Source organism: Vicugna pacos, chromosome 10 (assembly GCF_048564905.1).
Source record: "Vicugna pacos chromosome 10, VicPac4, whole genome shotgun sequence".
NCBI classification, from domain to species: Eukaryota; Metazoa; Chordata; class Mammalia; order Artiodactyla; family Camelidae; genus Vicugna; species Vicugna pacos.
In genome coordinates this window covers 22,395,341-22,407,794 of record NC_132996.1, presented here as the reverse complement: position 1 = coordinate 22,407,794, position 12,454 = coordinate 22,395,341, and the positions used below count along the sequence as shown (strand labels likewise).

The following is a 12,454-nucleotide window of genomic DNA, read 5'->3' as shown; positions in this document are numbered from 1 at the left end:
TCTGAAAACCCAAAAGGAAAGAACAGACACGTCCTTTCACAATCCCCAGCTACAAGCAGAAGACATCTCCTCTTGACATCTGGTGGCCATTATTACTACTTTCTATAATAATGTCAGAGCAAGAAGGAGGTCCCCAAGTGGGACCACAGACCAGCAGCAAAGTATCCCCTGAGAGCATGTCAGAAATGCAGGGTCTTGGGCCCCAAGAATCTTCAGGACTTCTCTAGACGTACTGAATTAGAACCTGCATTTTAACAAGATCCTTGGGTCACGTGTGTTCATATCAAAGTTTGAGAAGCACTACCTTATAAAACATCAAATCTACTTTCCTCTCCCAACTGAATTTTCTAGAGAGGGAAACTGATTCCAGAATTGGGCAATGTTTCACCCAAGCCATATATATAAGCTCCAGCCCTTTAGTTTGACTTTCAAAGGATTCAAAGACTTGACTTTTAAAATTAACAATCGTTCCACAGCAGTAAAACTGTCTCTTTCTGAGACAAACATTCTTAAAACCTAAGGTTCTTGAAGATTATGATGACTTACCAGTTGCATCTGATAAACTCCCACCGTGGACCCAGACTACAGGGCTACCCTCTGACAGCAGAGCATATGCAGGGCTCGGGGGATAGGCAGTAGAGGGATGGAGGGCACACCTGCTCTTGAGACCCTGCTACATTTATGTCGTTTTCTTTTTGTTTTCCAAATGAAAGAGAATCCCTGATTTGATATTCAGAAGATGACCAAGGACAAAAATATTCTCCCCCTTCCCTAGGGAAACCGGAGTGGTGTCAGTATCAAAGGCAGCATCTAAACACTTGTCAGAATTCAGAGTCTGTGACCAGCAAACCGGGTTTCCTTTATGGTGACCGCACCATCTAACACCCCTGCGGTGACCTCTCCATCCAATCTAAAGGAACTCCTAATGTCACCCGCTGAGCCTGGGGACACCTTGGAAATGGGAGGACCGGACTTCCCCCACTGCCTCCACTGAATTCTTTGTCAGATGAAGAGTCACGTAACCACAGGGAACACATCTTTTCTGGGTCACAGAAATCTGACACGTGCAAGAGGAATACTGACAAGTCTGTCCTCAGATTGAACTGGCCCCTGCAAGGACGGGACAAGAGCAGGCCCAATTACTTCCACTTTGGAAACTGCATGTAGGGTTGTTAAATTTTTTTTTTTAATTGTGCCCAGGGACTCTGAAGAGAGACAGTTGGGCTGATTTTCCCAATAAAATGCCATGCAGTGGGGGTGGGGGAGGACAAGCTTACTGTGGGGTAGTTTCCTACATCACTTTGTAAGCTTTCCTTAGGCCTCTGAACCAAAAAAAAAAAAGGAAGAAAAAAAGAAAGAAGAATGGTTGGGAAGAGACGGAAGAAGAAAGAAGAGAAAGAAAAGGGCAGGTAAGGGGTAATCCCCTGCCTCAGCAAATGCTGAAACGACACACACTTCTCTGGGGGAACTGTTTGTCATTCACCATGGAGCCGGCCCCACCTACAACACAGAGACACGTATTTCCATATTTCGACTCCACTGCTGGCTGATGTGCTACAGAGAGCAATGATTCGCAGACAGCCAGGGAAGAAAAATGTTCTTGGAGACAGAGTTTGCCCATCAGTTTAGCAGGACAGCTCAAAGTGATGCAGACCCCCTGCTCCAGGTTTGTCACCCCGACCTCCTTCCACTACCTGGGCTCCCAAGCCTGCAAGGGCCTGCAAAGTAAACAGCTATATTCTGGTTAAAAAGATGAAGTAGAAATCACAGTGCACCCTACTGCTTCTCACGTGTGACAGAAGTCACAGCATAGCCTATGCCTTTGACTTTACAATCTTGCTTTCTAGGAATCTAGCTTAAGGAAATACGAAAATTGCACCGTGTATACAAGAATATTTACTGCAGCTTTGTTATAATAATAATAATAAAAAACAAAAGGTTAAAGTTTGAGTAGTTAACCAAAGTATGCCATGTTCAGACATTGGGGTTCTAGCTAGCCATTAAAAATGTTGCCGTAGGGGGAAAAGTTATAGCATGGAAGGATTCATCATTAAAGGAAAATAAGCATTCAAAATGTTGTAACTATGCTCTCGTTTCTACATTCATAAAGAAAAGTCACAAGGTACAACCCGAAATGTGGTGAAACGTTTGCTTTTTCTCTATATCATCTTACTTTGTTACAGTGAACATATATTACTCTGGTAGTTAGAATAAAGACAATAAAAGTTAGGGGAAAAACTGTGACAAAGTAATAAATATATAACCCACAGAGGACTAAGCACCTACATTTACAGTTTCATCAGAAGCCTTCCTTATGGAAAACTATAAATTCAGGGATCTATGTATGCTTGGTTCCCTGGGAACTGGGGCATGTGTTACTTTCAGCGTGGCCCCCATAGCAGTCTGCCAACGCAAAGCAAAGACGGAGTGGTTCAGCTTTCAGTTAAATAAAGCCAGGCTGATAGACCATGTAAGAAGGCAGGTAAAAATCGGCCCCTTAGATCTGAAATTGATGTTGATTTACCCTGCTAGGCTCTTGGAATGCAATCTGCAAGGTGGTGATTTAAATCCCACTGTTCTCTTGTTTCACTTTTTACATTTATGGATGTGGAAGAATGCACTGGCACAGGAATGGCAGAAGGGTTGGGGTGCAGGCAGAGGAGCTGTGCGTTAGAACCAGACAGGCAGCTGAGTACCAGGGGAGGATCTGTGCCACGTGCTTATCAGGTCTCATTTTCCTTCATGTCATGTGAAGAGTGTTTGTGGGCTTCTCACACTGAGTCCCTTGCTTGTGTTACCCAGAGATACCTTAAATTCCTAATCACCTTCTTTCCCATATTTGTAACTTCTGATCTGGAAATATCAGGTTATGTAACACACCAATCTGCACAAGAATATAATTGTCGGGAAAAAAAAGGACTCAATGAGGGAGAAATTCTAACAAAACTGGAAATGACTTTTCTAAGAAAAGAGAAGATATTTTTGTTTCAAGCATTTGAGCCGGTTTTAAATAGCCTGTGGATGCGATACTGCTGGTTCTTCTGTGGCTGTTGAGTTCCCTTCCCAACCCCCACCCTCAAATGCACCATGTTGGAAAGGGATAAAGGAGGTGGGAGGGAATGCTCATCTGTGACTGGCCTGCAGTGTGTCAAAGGTTTTATGGGCCTTAATCCTTTCAGTGTTGTAAACTGGACAATATCTTCCCATTTTATGGACAAGAGAACTGAAGCTTCAAAGGTAACTTGCCTAAGGCCACTTAGCCATGACTCTCATCCAGGAAGTTAAGGGGTTAAAGTCACATCCCATCAATTTACTGCCACAAAACCACAGAGGGTGGGGGAGACTCTACCATATACAGCCAGGTCTATGGGAGGAGAGCCTTTGGAGATCCCAAAGACCCTCTCCTATAATACAGTCTTCTATTGCAATACCTGTTCCTAGGGAGCTCACTACCTCATATTCCAGATCATTTCATTCGCTGTAGAACTGTCTTCTGACGATTCTTCTTTAGGCTGAGCACTCCTTCTGCCCCCTGGGCCCCACATTGAGCAAGGCTGACCTTTCTTCCCCCACAATCCATTAGGATGGCTCACTGGCTCACTGCCCCCATTCCACTCTTCCTGCCCCTGTGCCCAAAAGACAGGCTTTGATAACAGGATACTGACAGATGAATCCGGGAGATTTCTCTCTAAAACTGAACCTCTCCATCCCTGACAACTTCCCCACCCTAGAAGGTGGCAAACTGACACACCAACCTGCACCCTGCTCTCAAAGACAGTGCTGAGAATAAAACCTTTCCTGAACTAGTCCCCTAAAAGTATAAGAATATCTATGTCCTAAGTCTTGAGCAACTGGCGATGTCCAAATCTCCTAACATTGGCAAGGATCTGCTACACGGAAAGCACAGCCAAGAGGAGACACACTTTCACCCCAGGAAATCAGCTCCGACTGGTCCAACTCCACCAGGTGAAAGGCTTTCCTTTCCTCAGCCTCATCAGAGAAAAGATTCTTTCTCAACGTTTTCTTACAACGCCTACAAAGAGAGGAATCTCATTTTTGCAGTATGCCTGGCCACGCCGCACACCACCCACCTCACAAGCGCGTGCGCGCGCGGACACGGACACACACACACACACACACACACACACACACACGCTTCCACCGCCACCACCTGTGAAAACATCGCTCATAACTTTGGCGAAGAGAGCTCCAGGCAAAGCTGAGCGGCAGGGCGCCGGAGCGCGCCAGGGGTGGAGAGGATGGGGGCCCGTGTCGGAGAGGGGAGGGACGCGAGGCCGGGACTCCGCGCCGCGCTGGGGGCCGGAACTTGGCCTGGAACGCGGCGGTCTCCGCTCTGGTTTCCCGCCCCGGCCCCGCCCACCCGGTGGCCCCGCTCGCGCGGACTGCGGCGCTCCCCGCCGAGAAGCCCCCAGCCCGGGACAACGTGCAGACGCCGGCGGGGAGCGCGAAGGGGCCTCGACCCCCGCAACCCACCCAGGACTTCCGAAGGTGGCCAGAGGTCGGCAGGGAGAAAGGTCGCGCGGGGCCAGCGCCGAGGAGGAGGGCAGGAATGCGCCTCCCCTGAGCGCCGGGAAACAGGTTGCTGCCCAGCTCTGTCCCCTCCCCGCGGCCGCGCCGCCGCGACCCGATTCCCGCCCTGCCCCGGGAGCAAACCCAGCCTCTCGGAGCCCTCCTCCTTCCCCGACCCCCGCGGCCCGGCCAGAGCCCCGCAGGCAGCGGGTTAAAGGCGCCTTCAGCAAGGTCAAGGCGAGGCCGGCCGGTACCTGGGGATTTTTCCCAGCCGAGCACAAGATTTGCAATCGCATTGTTAAGGATCATGGCAGCGGCAGGAAATCCGAACGGCCCCCACAGGTCTTCGAGAGGGAGGGTTTATTTTATAGCGCGGAACACACTCAGACAACCCCGGGATTTTGGGGTGGGGTGTGGATGCTGGATTTCAGGACGATGGAATGTGGTAAAAACACAACATTCCCCACCAGTGTCGCCGCCACCCCCTGACCGCGGCGGGGTGGGGAGCTCAGGGCCACTGTGCCCTAGACTACTGCGTTCCGCAAGGCATTCCAGGTCTGGGGTGGCTTATCCCTCTACAGGCAAAAAACAAGATTTAAAAACATTCTACTACTGTGGTTTCTCTACCAGAGACCATCAACGTGCTGCTGCTGGCGGCGGCGGCGAAGAGAAGCAGCGAGATGAGAATAAACGCCAAAAGAAGCAAACTGCCGTCCGCGTAGCAGAGCAGCTAGGGGGACGGAAGCCATACTTGGCCCCTATCCCCATCCCATCCCCATTAGAGCCGGCCTAGCCCAGAAACCAGGGATAGGTATATGATGGTAGCCGACCCCGCCTGGCAGAGGCCAGCACTCTCTCTCCTAACCCCGCGCCAGAGTGGGCCTGAATGTCTGGGATGCTTGGCATCTCCAAGGGGGACCAGGCATCGCGGGCAGGTTTCTAAACACGTGAAGGGCACTGCGTAGGGAAGATGAGGAGGCGCTCTGAGAGGCAGAGAAGAGGGGCTTTGGGGTTCTTCAGGGCACAAAGTCAGTTTCCTATAACAGCATTCCCTGGAAGGCCTCCCAATACCCCTGAGGGGAGGCGTGGGCCTTAAGGACTCAATGGACCCTAAGTTCTGACCCGCTTTTCTCTCTAATCACTCGCAGATCCTCTTCCCAGTCCCTGCCTCCATCGCCGGTTCTTTGGGAACAGCAGCATCAGCACCCAACGCCCATCGCAGGAGTGGGCGCCGTGATGCGAGGCGTCTCCGTTCTCCGGTGCCGGGGTGTAAGCGCTCTGGCACTTACGTTCCTCAAGCAGGCAAACTTTCAGGCTTGTCTTTCGCGAACCGGGTTCCGGCATCACGGTTCCGGGTAATCACTGAGGCAGTTTATATAATTGCTTGCGACGCCGTTCGGCAGATCTCCCGGCGTGCGCGGCCGCACAGCTCAGCACATGGGCTCCCTCTAAGCCTGGCGCTCGAATCCCCAGCATGACCCGCCGCCGACTTCCACAAAGCATCAGGGAGGTCTCGTGGGCTAGTCAGACACTAACAGTGCAAGCAGGACCAGGCAAGACACAAGCTGCCTCTCCGCGCCGCTTTCGCTGCATTGGTGGCTTAACGGATAGCTGCATCTCTAAAAACCTTCTCGCCAGGCCTGGGGGCAGTAGGGGGTAAGGGACCGGGCAGGACATCGGCGCGGTTCAGAAGAGGGCTCCGTACCCAACGGAGTAAGAATACCCTCGTCCACATGGACGAGGGCTCACAAATCGCTTTAACGTCTCGCTCTGAATGGGGAGCCAGTTTCCAAAGTTAGAAATCACGCAGTTGAATTTCCAGTACTTTCCAACCTCGCCTAGGCGGGGGCAGGGCAGAGAAGGGCGGCCAGCGGCGAGCAAAGCCCACCCTACCGCCCCGCCAACAAGGACTCACTAGTTGAACCTCCCCTTGCCCCAGTGGTTGACTGTGTATTTTCTGGTTGCGTGTACGTACACACACACACACACACACACACACACACACACACACACACACTCCGCGAGACCACCTTCCCGTCTGCTCCTCCAAAATAAAGACTGCATTTTTAAATTGCGAGGAAAATGACTAAGGAGCTCAGTGATCACATTTCATCCCAGGGCACATTTCCCAAAGCCGGTGCGAGTAGTCACATGCACATGCACGCACACCCAGGAGCGCTCCGAGTGTCTACCCGGCGGCTGCAGCCTCGACTCGCTTGGAGGGGAACGTCAGCACCGCGGCAGGGCGGCGGATCAAGAGAGAGGAGCGCCGCGCCGGCTGCAGAGGGCGCGGGGTTGGGGTCGCGTCTCGCGGTTCTCCGCTCCAACCGCAGCGCGCGCGGGGCTGCCGCAGCTGGCGCTCGCCCCGCAGGGCAGGCTGCAGCCCCGGAGCCCCGCGCCGCCTCGCGGGCTCCTCCAGCTCCCGCCGGGGCCCTGGGGCGGGCGGGTCTGCAGAGGGGGCTGCGGGCGCTGGGGCCGAGGCGAAGGGGATCTGGGCGAGGCAGACGAATCCGGGGCGCGTCGCCTACCTCCAACCGCCGTCCCGGGCCCGCGCCCACCTCTCTGCTCCCTCCCCAGCCCTAGCTCCCAGGCTGCAGTCCGCGGCGGGCTCCGGGGACTGCTCGGCGGAGGCTCGGGACTCTATAGACTGTCTCTCCTAGCCGGCCACCAGCTCCCCAGCCGTCCTCCCTTCCTCCCCGGGTGCGGGCCGGGGGAGCAGGTTAGGGTCTCCCGGAGCCCTGAGCTTCCGCGCAAACTGCCCGACCCTGCCCCAGCTAGAGAGTAAGGAGAGGCGAGAGAGTCGGCGAGGCGCCGCCGCGGTCCCTAAAGCGCTTTTCCGTAGAGCGGATCGCGCCGCCTTACCGTGGCTGCAGGCTGCCACCGCCGGGGAAGCGGGGAGGAGGGCGGCAGGGAGGCAAGGCGCCGCGCCGGTGGCTCCTCTCGCTCTCGGCGGCGCGGCTCGGCTCCGCGAGCCCAAGCAGGGCGTCCAGGAAGGAGCAGGTCCCGGCTCTGCGCTCAGCTCCAGTGAGACCAACAATAGCTCCCTCAGGGAGCGGAGCCCCAGCGAGCTTCCAGCCGCGCGCGCTCGCCCGGCTCCCGCTCCCGGCCGCTCCCGGCCGGCGTCCCTGCCAGCACTGCTGCCCCACATGAAACAGCTGCAATCCCGAGGCTTCTGGGGGGTTGGGGCGGGTGTGCGCGCGCGCGCGTGTGTGTGTGTGAGTGTGTGTGTGTGTGTGTTTAATAGCTTCCCTCCTCGTCTTCCCCTCCCTGCCTGCTCGCCTGCCTGCCTCCGTCCCCCACCCTCGCTCTCTTACACACAGAGAGGGCGAGCGAGAGAGACACACACACACACGCACACACACACGCACACGCAGGTTACATGAATGGGAGGCGGGAGCCAATCCTGCGAGGCTGGGCGAGCCGCGGAGCACAGGCGCTGGGAGCAGGGCCGCACCACGGCGCGGGGGGGCGCCACGCAGGTGATGCGCTTTCTCCCGGGGACACTTACCAGGCTTTCGGTCAGCCCAGTCTCTCCGTTGCCTCCGACGTCTTCCCCTCTCCCCTTCCCTCCTTTCTCTCTGCTTTTTTCTCCATCTTCTCTCCTTCCTATTTCCTTTTCTTTCCCGAATTCTCCGAGTTCTCTCAGTTCAGTATCTTTCTCTCCTCTTCTCTTACACTGCCATCGCTTTCTTTCTCGCTCCCTATCTCAAACTTTCTCCTTCCTCATCCCAACTTTCTCGACTTCCTCTTCTCTTGCCTTTTGTTCTCTTAACTCCCGCTTTGACTTTCTCTCCCGCCTCTCTGCAGTGTCGTCTGGGCTCCTCTCCCTCCCCTCACTGCCTGTCCCTGGGTCTCCCTGGGGCGCGAGGCCCCGCTCCTAGCCTACTCCCTAAGGTTACTTTACACCCCCAGCACTTTTCCAGGGATGATCTCTCTTGCGGTTGCTGCTGCAGCAGAGCCAGAGGTAATTAAGACCTGAGAACTTGAGTTCCTTCCTCAGGCACAAGATGCCCAAAGAAAGGCCCTCCTTCCTCGGACAATTTCCCCCAAACCATGGTAACAGCTACTGGGTCGTGAAAACAATCATTTAAAAAATAACCGCAGTGAACGTGTGGTCCAGGAGATTTCTGTCCTTCGCGTGTCTGGATCGTGGTCGCCAACACATTTCCAAGAGAAGGGCATTTTTATATGATAGGAGAGGCAGCTTGGTGCGGCGGCAACTTGCAGGGGGCTTAGGGGAGAAACTGGAGAAATTCCCACCCCTGCCTTGCTGCATGCTAGCTGTGTGACTTAGTGCAAGTCATTACCACTCATCTATCCTCAGTTTTCACATCTGTAAAACAGATAATTATACCTATCTCACCAATTATGGTGAGGATTAAAAGACAGAACAACAGAGAGAAAGCACTGGGCATACAGGAGGTGCTCAGTTAGTGTTAGTTCCCTCCCATCCTGTTTTAAAACTCCTTTCATGATCTGCTGCATTATATCTCCATGTTCTCACATGCTTAATGAAGGAAGAAGGGTGACAATGTTAACGTCATACAAATGTGAAACAAGGTCTAGGATATTTTAATATCTCTATTGTGCGGTCAGGAGACTGTCTAGCCAGTTACCCTTACATATACTGATTACAGAGGCATCACAGAGATTACAGCATAAACTTGGGGAGCTCGAATGCCCCTTCCACATCTTCTGAGGCATCCCAGAAAGGCAGGGGTGAGGGTAGGGGTGGGTGGGAGATTTCCACACACTCTGTCTAATCTATTTTTAAAATCTTCATTATCACTGAACACTGACCAGTGACAAAGCCCCTGAAACTAACTAAAATGTTAAGTCTCTGCCTTTGGATAACGTTTATTAATATTATGTCTTCACCACAGACATCAAATGCTGGGAATAAGCTGTGACTGACAGTCAGACTTAGTCCTTTGACAAATATCGTTGACCACCTACTCCATGGTTGGCACTGTGATCAGGGAATCCAGTAGTGAGGCAAACAGGCCCTGCCTTTGTAAGTGTACAGTGCAGGAGACATGTGTCATGAATGTATAATAGGAAAATGAGTCATATGGACCTTGAGAAATGCCACTTGTTTGATGGACAAAATCTTTCAAAAAATGAGGTCCATGGCAGGAGTGGGGGATAATGAAGGGTTCCTTGAGAGTGAAAATTTGGAAATCTATTCTTCATTCTATGCATCTCATTTGACCAACAAGAAAACAGAGGCCCAAATGATAAAGGTAGTGGCTGAGAGTATGATGAGAAAAGAGATATTCTGTATAGTCTCAAAGTATCTTTGATTAATTTCAAAGGGGAAAATACTAACTTTATAGTTACAATTATCTTTTGAAATTTACAACTTCACAGTTGAAAATCCTGGCCAGCTCCGCCGTAATCAGGTAAGTAATAAGTCAGCACCATGGGACTATGGCGAATAGACTTCCTATGCCTCCTGCTGTGATGCTGCGAGGACCGCCACATCATTTCTGTGGTATTTCTGCCCAAAATGAACAACCTGAATAGCGTCGTGAAGAGACATCAAACCCAAATCAGGACCACTCGGTGAAGTAACTGTCACGTGTTCTTCAAATATACTAAAGTCTTAAAAGACAGACTCAAGCACAGTTCCAGATTAAAGGAATGGTTTAGTTGTCATGACAAGAAATGCAACATGTGGTCCTAGACTGGGACATTAGCAGGACAGTTGGTAAAATTAAAATAAGGTCTGAAGGTTAGATAATAGTTTGTTATCAATGTTAATTTCCTGATTTTGATCATTACTGTGGTTATGTAGACTATCCTTGTTTTTAGGAAATACACAACTCAAATTTTTAGTGGCTAAATAAGGTAGCAAAGCCCAATTCCCACCTTCAAGGAGTGGTAGGTTTCTGCCTAAGAAATGGGCAGAGTGCGAGCACAGAAGGATGCACAGCCAAATCCTGGAGGGTAAGGGACGACTTCCTGAATGAGGTGGCATTCAAGCTGAGTTTTGAAGGCAAGAAAGCTTGCTAGACCATGAAGGGAAGGTGAGGGTGCTTTTTAAGTAAAGGTAACAGCACAAGGACATGGACAAAAGCATGAGGCACTCATTATGGCTCTGGAGTTGGCATGTGAAGGGAGTGTCTGGGGTAGAGTCTAGAGCAATAATAGGTAGGGTTGGATCTTGAAGAGGCCTGAAGGAAGCTGAGGATCTTAAATATATTGACAGCTCAGGTACAGGGTGTGTGGGAAGAAGGGAGTTATTAAAAGCTTTTAGATAAGGGAGACAAGTGATCTTAAGTGTACTTGGAAAAGGCAATCTGGCAGCATTGTGGAGAAATGGGTTGAAGGGAGTGGTTTGGGAAGACCAGAGATGCTCATTTAGGTCATTTAGGTAAACTAAAGCAATTGTAGTGAGGATGGAGAAGGGAGGAGACATTTGAGAGAGATGGAGGATGGAAAATGAATAGATTTTGGTAACTGGTTGGATGGGGTAGGCAAGGAGAAATCCAAAGTGACTCCTAATTCTCAAGCTTGGATACCTGGGTGAAGGGTGGCTTTAGTCACTTTGATGTCCAGAGAATTCAGGAGGAAGTGGGGGTTTTAGAGGGGAAAGAAAGGTCAGTTGTTACCATGCTGTCATCTAACTCCATAGCTGGCTTGAGATTCTCCTGCACACCCACTCTGTGCTATAGGAAACACTACTGTAAAATTCAACCTAAGAGCCAGCCCCATGTATTACCCAGAAAAAAAAAAAATCCCAGTAGACTAGATATGATAGCAGCACATTATTTGTAATAACGTGAAGACAATTGAAACAGCCTAAATGGTCAGCTAGGCTAAGTAAATCTGGGGACAACTTTGTTGGAATATTATGCAGTCACTCTAAAGTTTTTCTCTTTTGCAGAGTTTTTTTGTGCCAAGGGAAAATGCCAATGTTAGCATGTAACAGTTTTGAAGTCTGCTTCTTAAAAATTTTAACTACATAAAAATCAGAGTGGAGAAAAATCTGAAAAAAAAATCATGCCAAATATTAACAATGGTTGCCTCTGGGTGACAGGATTATGAGTAATATATTTTCTTCATTTTTTGAAACTTTCTAACTTGCCCACAATGAACATTCATTATTTTCATAATAAGAATAAAAAGCTGTCGTTAACAAAACTAAACATGGCTGTGACCACCCCCCTCCTTCCACTTTATGCCTTTTCAATCCACCCTTCCCACTCCCCCTGTAGACTAGCTGCCTTTTAAGCTTTATCTCTGAAGTGAAACAAGAGAGCATTTAACAAATCAGGGGAAATGATCAGCTGGGCTGGAGAAGGGGAGAAGGCGGTTGTAGGCAGGCAGACACGTTATTAGAGCTGTTGAAACTGTACATATTAAAGATGTTTGCATTGCCCTTATTGATTCTGTGATATGTTACAAGGAAAAGAAAACCTATAATGGGGCCAGGAAAATGTATGTCTTTAAAGGGCAAGTTTTAATTAGGAAATGTATTTATTTGCAAAAACACTTCTCCTCGTAGTCTAGCAGTGACTGTAAAATTGTTTCAGAAAGCAGGCATTTCAGGCAAAGAATCAGGTAAGGGCAAGGGGCAATGTTCTGTGCTTGTTGTCTGATACTACATCAAATGCGCAAGCTGGTTGCATAGGATTTGGATAGCCACAGATAAGCATCATCAAATGTTCACAATTAGAGAGAGAAAAGTGCCAGCCAGAAGATGCTCTTGTGCTTTGGAAAGGTTGCCGTCAATGGCACCCCAGTTAGGTTCCTGCAGCATCTGTGATTTTTCATCTTCCGGAGATGTTTTCTATGTGCCGAAGTTCCCAACCTAATAATAATAACACCTTCCACAGCGTAGCCCTTTCTCCTTTTGGAAGTCTTCCCACGTCTGTTGATTCACTCAAGCCTTGTACCCACCTTGGCTGGGATCCTGTTA

General features: G+C 50.4%; 1 protein-coding gene across 3 annotated transcripts in view; it reads right to left on the bottom strand.

Annotated features, from left to right (window-relative positions):
- The window catches only part of TENM4 (teneurin transmembrane protein 4), a 709,295-nt gene extending 701,483 nt beyond the window's left edge, over window positions 1–7,812 (bottom strand). For 2 of the 3 annotated variants that reach the window (XM_072969128.1, XM_072969127.1), the window contains exon 1: window positions 7,393–7,528. Coding sequence is in view for 1 of the 3 variants with exons in the window: in XM_072969126.1 (XP_072825227.1) it covers window positions 7,393–7,678 (286 nt within the window). In the remaining 2 variants the exon portion in view is untranslated. Of the gene's footprint in view, window positions 1–7,392 lie in introns of all 3 variants that reach the window. The other variant, XM_072969126.1, reaches the window with a different exon arrangement.
- Between the last annotated feature and the right edge of the window lie 4,642 nt (window positions 7,813–12,454).